Source organism: Cricetulus griseus, chromosome 9, assembly GCF_003668045.3.
Source record: "Cricetulus griseus strain 17A/GY chromosome 9, alternate assembly CriGri-PICRH-1.0, whole genome shotgun sequence".
Taxonomy (NCBI): Eukaryota; Metazoa; Chordata; class Mammalia; order Rodentia; family Cricetidae; genus Cricetulus; species Cricetulus griseus.
Window position 1 is genome coordinate 7,032,460 of NC_048602.1, and position 9,187 is coordinate 7,041,646.

Genomic DNA, 9,187 nt, shown 5'->3' on the forward strand with positions numbered 1-9,187 from the left:
CACACACAACAACACAACAAAATCAACATTTTCGAAAGACTTATGTATTCATGTGTATGGGTGCTCTGTCTGCATGCACACCGGAAGAAGGAATCTGATTCCATTTTAGATGGTTGTGAGCCACCATGTGGTTGCTGGGAATCGAACTCAGGACCTCTGGAAGAGCAGTCAAGAGCTCTTAACCGCTGAGCCATCTCTCCAGCCCCCAAATCAACATTTTCTTAAGGGGACTGGAGAGATGGCTCAGGGGCTAAGCACACTTGCTGCTCCAGCAGAGAAAGAAAAAGGAGAAAGAGAGGCATAGGGCTGGTAGCAATGACCTCACCCAGTGCCAGGTACCCAGGCCTACAGTGCTGTGCCACACCTTGCTGGGGACAGACACAGGGGACAGGTGTGGCCTTTCAGCCTTCTGCGGCCTCTGTTCCTTGCACACTTCCTCTTGGCCCAGTCAGATTTGCCTCCCGGCCTTCCCAATTGCCCTCCGTGGAGCCAGGCATCTGAGCCGCCACCCACTGCAGTAAAGACACCAGGCTGTGTTCAAACTTTATTGTTCACAGTGAAGATAAGGCCCCTGAAGAACTAAGTCGTAAGCTTGTACAATGGGCGACCACATGGAAGAAGGCACTGACCCTCCACGGAGCCTTCCTCTCTCAGGATCAGGAAGGCACTCAGAGCTTGGAGAAGGTGGCACTTTTGGTGTCCTTCTTCTCCATGGCTGCCTGGACGGACTTGATTATGTCCTGGGTCTGCAGCATGCTCATGTTCCAGGTGGCCTGGATCAGGGGCGTCGGAAAGACCGGCAGGGCACCAATCAGAGGTGTGCACACATGCTGACCCCCAGGTAGGGCCATGATTGGTGTAGTTGAGCCTTACCATGTAGTCAAGGCTCTCGTCCACGGAATGGTCTCGGGAGTAGATTAGGTTGATTTTTGACCCCTGCACAGCCACAGGGCTCTTGCTGGAAATCTCAGCCGCCAGGGCAAAGGCTGCATTCAACATGTTGTCCTTATCTGGGAACACACGGCTGCCGGGGAAGGAAGAGGTGAGGGGGACACTTTCCCTCTCCCCTGTGGATGATGGCCAGGTGGCCTCACAGAGAAAACGGAAACCCCAACCAAAGAGCTCAGCCACAGGGTCATGCTCAGAGAAAGAAATAGCTGTACCGAGAAAGGCCATTTGGAGTGAGGATACGGGAGACCATGGAGCCCCACCCTGGCCTGGATGGCCCTGTGCCCCTCCCTGCCATCTGCCAGGCAGGGTCCTACCTGACCAGCCCACTGTCCAGGGCCTCGTCAGCCATCATCCTTCGGGCCGTGAAGGTCAGCTCGTTGACCAGGCTACATAAGGGGAGGGCGATCAGGAGCCACCCTTCACCTGGGTCTGACCCCTCCTCTCCGGGTCATCATCACCCCTCTCACCTCTGGTTCCCGATGACCTTGGGCAGTCGCTGCAGTGTCCCCACGTCGGCAGCCAGGCCCAAATCCACCTCCTAGAGGGAGGGGAACACTGATGAGTGATTGTTCTGTGTCTGCCATTGTTTACCACGCAAGCTCAGTGGTTTCACCACCCTCCAGCTCAGACACCCTCAAGAGGCGATGCTACCTCCTGGCCCCCCAGCTTGCTCACAAGGCCCTTTCCAGAGCCCTGGGCTCCACTCCACCCCTCGGCCTGTAAGGATGGCAGCAGTTCCAGCTGTGTCTATGCAGAAACCACAGCTGGGCCTGCATCCCCTTCCTTCCGGTGCTGGGCAGTGCTAACTCAGAGCGTTTTCCCCCCACTCATGCCCTCTACTGTGAGCTACGTACACCCACAGCACCGGCCTACCTCTCTGACAGGGTCTCACTGTGAGGCTCAGGTTGGTCTGTGGGGTGGCAAATGTTTACTGTCAATCTGGCAGAATCTAGGGATGAGCCTCTGAGGTACTACCTTGTTTGTTGTTTTGTTTTGTTTTGTTTTTTCAAGACAGGGTTTCTCTGTGTAGCCCTGGCCGTCCTGGAACTTGCTCTATAGACCAGGCTGGCCTCGAACTCCTGCCTCCGCCCCCGAGTGCTGGGATTAAAGGTTTGCACCACCACACGCGCCTGTCATGAGGTACTGTCTTGATTGCATTAACTGATTCAGTTAATTGTGGGCAGGACCCTGGCATGTGGGGGGCTGGACCCCAGCACACACTGCTCTCTTCTGACTACACTGATGAGGCAATGGCTCCTTCAAGCTCTCTCTGTCTTCACTTCCCTGACACAATTGACCATACCTTGAACTGTGGAACCATGACAGCCCTGTGTCTCTCCACGCCCCATCTTTGCCAGAACCTTACACCTTCATCCAGGAAACCCTGACGACCAGCTGCCTCGGCCTGCCCTGTCTCTGCCTTGCTCCCCACCACCACTGCCACCCCCCCCCCGCCACCCCATTCTGTGGCTGCCTAGCATTGCAAGGGTCCCAGAAGGCAAGACCTCAGAAGTGCCTCACCTTGACCTGGAAGAAAGCATCCTGGGCACAGTAGCGAATGTCACAGGCAGTGATGAGGTCCACACCTGGAAGGAAAAGGCCAGGAACAATGAATAATGACAGGAACCAATACTTCTTCCCAAAACATAGGGTCACAGCTGGGGACCAACTGTAATTAGCAACAGCTGAGCTGAGGCCAACTTGCGGGAGGGGGGCAGGGCAGAGGGTAGCAGCCTTACCAATGCAGGCACCCTAGTGGTGGCCAGTGGTTCCAGACTCACCTGCACCAATGCAACCTCCATGGATGGCAGCAATCACCGGCTTGGGGCACTGAAATGGAAAAGGAGGGTTGGGATCAAAGCTGGCAGAGGAAGGGTAGGCAGAAGGGATGCCACCCAGCCCCTAAGTCACCTTCTCAATGACAGTGAAGGTCTTCTGGAATTTGCTGATGAGGTCACGGAGATACCAGGCCGTGCGGGCTGCATCATCCCCTGGGGCCTGCAGGAGGTGCGCCATGTCCATGATGTCGATACCTGAGGCGAAGGCACAAGGAGGTTACGTAGCTCTCGTGGCCCCCACTTACTACCCCAGCCAGGCCTCAAAACCCAGGAGCTGTGGGCCCAAACACAAACATCACCACAGCCGAGATAAGAGCTCACGAAGGTCTGGGGTGTCTGGGATTTCCTGTGGGCACCAAATAACTATTTGCTGTTTTGTTTTACTCACGACAAAGTTTCTCTATGCAGCTCAAGCTGACCTCAATCTAGAATCTCCAGCCTCCGCTTCGCCCTGTGCTGGCAATGTTGACATTCCCAAGAAAGACCTTCTCCATGAATGGTAAGCTATTCCCATGCGCCACTAGGGGGAGCGCATGAGCCCTGTCTCACAACCGGTGCAGAATATGAAGTCCTAGCTGCTTTGCAGCAGTGGGAGAGCACTTGCCCAGCATTCATCATGAGGTGGGGGCGTGGCTCTGTGCTAAAGCATTTGCCTAGAACCCCCAGTGAAGACCCGGGGGCGTGGCTCAGTGGTAGAGCCCCTGCCTAGAATCCCCCAGTGAGGGGCTGAGGGTGTGGCTCAGTGGTGGAGCCCCTGCCTAGAATACAGAAGTCTCATGTTGGTCCTCAATGTGTTAAAAACCAATCCAAATAAAGACAGATACAAAGCCCTTAAATCTCATGCCTGTAGCCTAGCACTTGGGATCAGAGGTAGCGCACGACAATGACGTAGAGAGCATAGCAACCACCCTGGGAGGGCCTATGAGCCATAACAACCAGTTGACCAATCAACACAGGGCAAGCCCTCCAAGCCTGGAGGCACACCAATCGTAAGCCTGTGCGTACCCCTAGACACTCCCCTTACGCAAGAGGTGCTTCAAGTTCGAGGCCAGCCTGGTCTATATACTGAGTTCCAGGACAGCCAGGACTATAGAAACAAGTCTCAAAACCACTAAATAAACAAATAAGCGCTGCAGAGATTTCTCAGTATTTAAGAGCACTTGTTGCATTTTATGTTTAGTTTTTGTTGACATCTTAGCAAAGCTGCCATGATCACCACTGCCTTCCACGGTTCAGCATGCCACCCAAGGATGAGGAGAAGAAAGATGCCAGAAAGTCAGTCAAAAAAGACAAAGAACCAGTAAAGAAGTCTGGTGGCTAGGTCAAAAAGAAGTAGTCCAGGGTTGGAGAAATGGCTCCGAGGTTAAGAGCACTTGCTTCTCTTACAGAGGTCTTGAGTTCAAGTTCCCTCAACCACACGGTGGCTCACAACCATCTGTAATGAGATCTGGTGCCCTCTTCTGGTCTGCAGGCGTACATGCAGGCAGAATACTGTATACATAATAAATAAATAATTTTTTTTTTTTTTTTGGTTTTCCGAGACAGGGTTTCTCTGTGACTTTGGAGGCTGTCCTAGAACTAGCTCTTGTAGCCCAGGCTGGTCTCGAACTCACAGAGATCCGCCTGCCTCTGCCTCCCAAGTGCTGGGATTAAAGGCATGCGCCACCACTGCCAGGCCTATAGATAAATAAATCTTTAAATAAAAACAAAAAAAAAACTTGGTCCAAAGTTCAGGATAAGCTCAGCAACCTACTCTTGTTTAACAAAGCTCCATATGACAAACTCTATAAGGAAGTTCCCAGCTGAAGATTCCTGGCTCCATCGCCAGGGCAACCCTCCAGGAGCTACTTAGTAAAAGATTTATCAAGCTGGTTTCAAAGCACAAAGTCCAAGTAATTTCCACCAGAAACACAGAGGGTGGAGGTGCCCAGCTGCTGGTGAAGATGCAAGAACAGGTTCCATCAGCTAAACATTTTGAAAAATAAAACTTTATTAAATAAAAAAAAAAGTGCTGGGCGGAGGTGGTGCACACCTTTAATCCCAGCACTCAGGAGTCAGAGGCAGGTGAATCTCTGTAAGTTCAAGGACAGCCTGGTCTACAAAGCTAGGCAGAGAAACCCTGTCTCAGGGAGTTAAAAAAAAAAAAAAAGAGTATCTATTACTCTTTTGTGGGTGGGCACTGGGGATGGGAGGGTGTCTGGTTCCCAGGATCAATGTAGTAATTCACAACCATCTGTAATTTCTTTTGTGGGGGTGTTTGAGACAGAGTAACAGCTCTGGCTGTCCTAGAACTTGTTCTATAGACCAGGCTGGCCTTGAACTCACAGAGATCTTCATGCCTCTGTCTCCTGAGTATTGGGATTAAAGGTGTGTGCCACCTCCACCTGGTCCATCTGTAACATCTAATTCCAGTTCCAGTGTGTTAGGTATATATTTAGTGTACATGCAGGCAAAACACACATAAAAAATTAATCTTTAAAAAATACAATAAAATACACAATCCTTTCTGTGACCTCCCCAGCCCTGAACAAACCTTACTTCTGCTATCTGCTGCTTAGGACACAGTGGCCCCTATAGCCCCATCCAGTGCCTGTACACTTCCTGTTCCCTTTGCCAACAACTGTCCCTTTGCCAACAACTGCCCCTTCAGTGATCACAAGACTGCCTTCGGGCCTCCTTAAGTTCACACAGCTCAAAGAGCACCTTCTGAGAGGCCTTCACAGCCTCCCTCCATCTCTGGCTTCTACCTTTCTCCTGCCCATCTGTCTGATCCAGTAAACCCAGCCATCTTTCTAGAATGTCAGCTCTATGAACTGGAGTTTTGTTGTTGATGTTTGTGAAACAGAGTCTCACTCTGGCTGGCCTGGAACTCCCAGAGATTCTCTGCCTTCTGCCTCTGCCTTCTAAGTGCCGGGATTAAAGGCTGTCATCCCATCTTGGGTTTGAGAGTAAGGGGACCCCTGGAGCAAGCTGTCTAGCCAGACTAGTTTGAGAGGCAAACTCCAGTGAGACATGCCTCAGTGGATAAGGTTGAGAGCAATCAGGGAAGACCGAGGACATCAATCGTGGGCTAGAGCCTTCACACATGTGCATAAACATAAACAAAATGCAAAACATAAACAAAACAAAAAAGAATAAACAAGAGGTGGGCTGGCCTAGACAGTGAGATGTCTAGATCACAAAGAACCAACTAGAAATTTGACCATTGAAAAAAAAGAAAAAAAAAACCCGAAGTTAAAAACTCACTGGGTGTGTTTCACGGCAGAAGAGAGATGCCAGAAAAAAAGCCACGGTAATGAATGGAGACGGTTCCAAAGAGGGGAAAGGTCAGTGGAGGACTTCCATGTCTGGGGATGTGAGCAGTGTGCTCAGTTACTGAGAAGGCCTGTGACTATGGAAACACACTTGGCTCACACCACTGGAGGCTCTGAGAGGTCCAGAGCCTTGTCACGGGGTCAAAGTCCACTGTGGGAATCCAACTTCAGGATCCTGTTCTGTTGTACAAATATCTATATTTGAATTTGTGGGGAGGGAATTCTGGGCTTTATGCCAGCCCCTGAGTACATCCACATGCGAATGTTCTAAAGTAAACTAAAAAAAAAAAAAAAAAAAAAAAAAGCTGGTCTAGCCTGGTGGTTGTGGCACGCACCTGATGGGAATGTCCTTCTGTGTGCTGTGAATATGTTTCTCTTATTGGTTGATGAATAAAGCTGCTTAACCCCAACAAATGAACAAAAAACAAATCAAAAAAGAACCACGCAGGGCTGTTTGTTTAGATGGCTCAACAACAGTTAAGAGCCCATACTTGTTACTCTTGCATCAGATTGGGTTTGAGTCCCAGCATCCATATCAAACTGATCACAACCACCTGTAACTCCAGCCCCAGGGGCACTGACATCTCTGGCTTCTGTGGGCACCTGCACTCACATAGATAGAGATGGTCACATAATTAAAAGTAAGAAATCTTGGGCTGGAGAGATGGCTCAGAGGTTAAGAGCACCGTCTGCTCTTTCAGAGGTCCAGAGTTCAATTCCCAGCAACCACATGGTGGCTCACAACCATCTATAATGAGATCTGTGCCCTCTTCCGGCCTGCAGTCATGCATGCAGGCAGAACATTGTATACATAATAAAATCTTTTTTTTTTTTTTTTTGGTTTTTCCAGACAGGGTTTCTTTGTGGCGTTGGAGGCTGTCCTGAAACTTGCTCTTGTAGACCAGGCTGGTCTCCAACTCCCAGAGATCCGCCTGCCTCTGCCTCCTGAGTGCTGGGATCAAAGGTGTGCACCACCACTGCCTGAGGGTTTTGATTTTTTTAAGATTTATTATTTTTTAGCTGAATAGTGGTGGCTCACGCCTTTAATCTCAGCACTTAGGAGGCAGAGGCAGGTGGATCTCTGGGAGTTCAAGACCAGCCTGGTCTACAGGGCAAGTTCTAGGACAGGCTCCAAAACAATACAGAGAAACCCTATCTCAAAACATAAACAACCAAACAACAACAACAAAAAAGTCTTGCTTATATTGTTTAACTATAAGTTTAACTATAACTATCACAGACTCCAAAGCCACAGAGAAACCCTGTCTTGAAACCTGCCCCCCCCAAAAAAAAATCAAAACCCTAATTGAGAACCACTTCAGGGACACACAGATGTAATTTTTTTTTTTTCTCTAGACAGGGTTTCTCTGTGTAGCCCTGGCTGTCCTGGAACTTGCTCTGTAGACCAGGCTGGTCCTGAACTCAGAGATCTACCTGCCTCTGCCAAGCGCTGGTACTAAAGGTGTCCATCACCCGATGGGCTGTTTTGTTTTTTGTTTTTTTCTTCTTCTTCTTTTATTAATCATTGCAGAAGAAAAGGGGGAGGCCAAAGCACTGCTCAGGGATGGTGCCATGCATATTTATAATCCCAGCATGCAACGTCTGGGAAGCTGAGGCAGGAGAATTACTTCAAGTTCTAGACCAACCTAGTCTAAATAGGGAGTTCCAGGCCAACCAGAGCTACTTGGTGGGGAGGGGAAAATGCAAAAAAGCAAGGGTAAACAGGCGAAATCAGCAAAGAAAGCAAGGGAAAGGCAGCAAGCATGAGGAGGGATGCCAGCACAGAGAGACTACCTGAAGTGAACATCTTTCCTGCGCCAGAGAGCACAACAGCCCGACAGTCGGAGTCTTGGGAAATCTTCTGGAAGCATTCCACCAACTCCCTGCGGAGGAGGAGGAGGAGGAGGAGGGAGGGAGGGAGTGAGGGGTTGGCGGAGGAGTGGGGAACCCCTGTGCCTGCCCACCCCTGCCTCCTCTGGCTGACAGGCGGCGGCGTCTGCAGACCTCCAGAAGGCCTTGTTCATGGCATTCCTCTTCTCTGGCCGGTTTAGCTGCACGTGGAGGACATGCTTCTGGGCCGATGTCACCTGAAGAGACTCATAGTTGTGGCCCGAGAGTTCCTCGGGGGCTCCCTTGAAGGCCTCCTGCGCAGAGGAGCTCAGGGCGCGCAGGCTGACGCCGGGGCCCCGCTGACCGGAGCCTCTCAGCTCTGTGGGGAGAGAGAGGAGAGGAGAGGAGCCTGGGTGGTTCCAGAACGGGGACACCCCCCTGAGTGCCTGCAGCTGCAGCTCGGGAGCTTCTAGGATTAGGGTGAGCTCCCGCGACTGCCCCAGTCAGACCCTGGTGTGTGGGATTGAGATCGGAAGACGGGCCTCCACAGTGCCCCTTCACGAGACTAAGCAGCGGCGGCTCCCCCACCCCGACCCGCGGGTCACTCACGCTGCATCAGCACGCCGTGGAGTCGGCTGGAAAGCGCCCTCATCTCCGCAGCCGTGGTGCGGGGCGGCGGCGCAGCAGGTCCGCGCAGGGGAAATAAAGGGGGCGGGCGCAAGCGACCGCCATCTTGGTCAAGGGCATCGAAGCCGCCGCAGCCGTCGGCCTTCAATAGCGAGGCCCCCGCCTAGTCCACCATCTTTACTAAGGGCAACTGTCGCTAGCACTCTTCTCCTGGCTCGCCTGCGCGCTTAGGACGTTTAAAAGTGAAGACCTTTGGCCCAGTGGGAAGCGGGTCTGAGAAAAACATTTGGCTGCCTGGAAAATTCCGTCTAAAGTTCACCCCAGAGCGCTGCGTTACAACGAGAAAACTGCGGGCAGCTGAAACAGTCCATAATGAACAGCAGCCTAGAAATCGACGGCCCTGCCTGGATATGGTAACAAAAAAGTTGCTAGGATACAGGCAGGATAGAAAGAAGCAGTTTTTATTCCCTCGCGGGACTTGGGAAGCTGGCTCCTGGAACAAGGTCCCCAGACACTTATCTAACACCCACCTTCCTTTGTTTTGTGGTACAAGGGACTGTGATGAGCAGCATAGGCAGGCATTCTACCACAGCCCAACCCCTAGCCTCTTCTCTTTTTATATAGGGT

The 9,187-nt window shown here is 51.3% G+C and overlaps 1 protein-coding gene across 1 annotated transcript; it reads right to left on the reverse strand.

The window, feature by feature from the left end:
* Positions 1 to 531: 531 nt before the first annotated feature.
* On the reverse strand, positions 532 to 8,688 carry Ech1 (enoyl-CoA hydratase 1). Its single transcript, XM_027430525.2, has 10 exons — positions 8,543 to 8,688; positions 8,108 to 8,312; positions 7,898 to 7,986; positions 2,863 to 2,984; positions 2,733 to 2,781; positions 2,473 to 2,537; positions 1,419 to 1,489; positions 1,266 to 1,337; positions 874 to 1,024; positions 532 to 773 (listed from the first exon to the last, which is right to left on the reverse strand). Exons 1-10 carry the CDS (start codon positions 8,583 to 8,585, stop codon positions 669 to 671), a joined length of 972 nt encoding a protein of 323 aa, XP_027286326.1. The 5' UTR covers positions 8,586 to 8,688; the 3' UTR covers positions 532 to 668.
* Positions 8,689 to 9,187: the final 499 nt, after the last annotated feature.

Bases quoted from the DNA above. Each gene is read 5' to 3' on its own strand.
- Ech1 (XM_027430525.2), bottom strand. From the start codon at position 8,585: ATGAGGGCGCTTTCCAGCCGACTCCACGGCGTGCTGATGCAGC. The intron at 8,313-8,542 runs GTGAGTGACCCG...CTCTCCCCACAG, and splicing joins CCACGGCGTGCTGATGCAGC to AGCTGAGAGGCTCCGGTCAG. The intron at 2,538-2,732 runs GTGAGTCTGGAA...TTTTCCTTCCAG, and splicing joins TGGAGGTTGCATTGGTGCAG to GTGTGGACCTCATCACTGCC.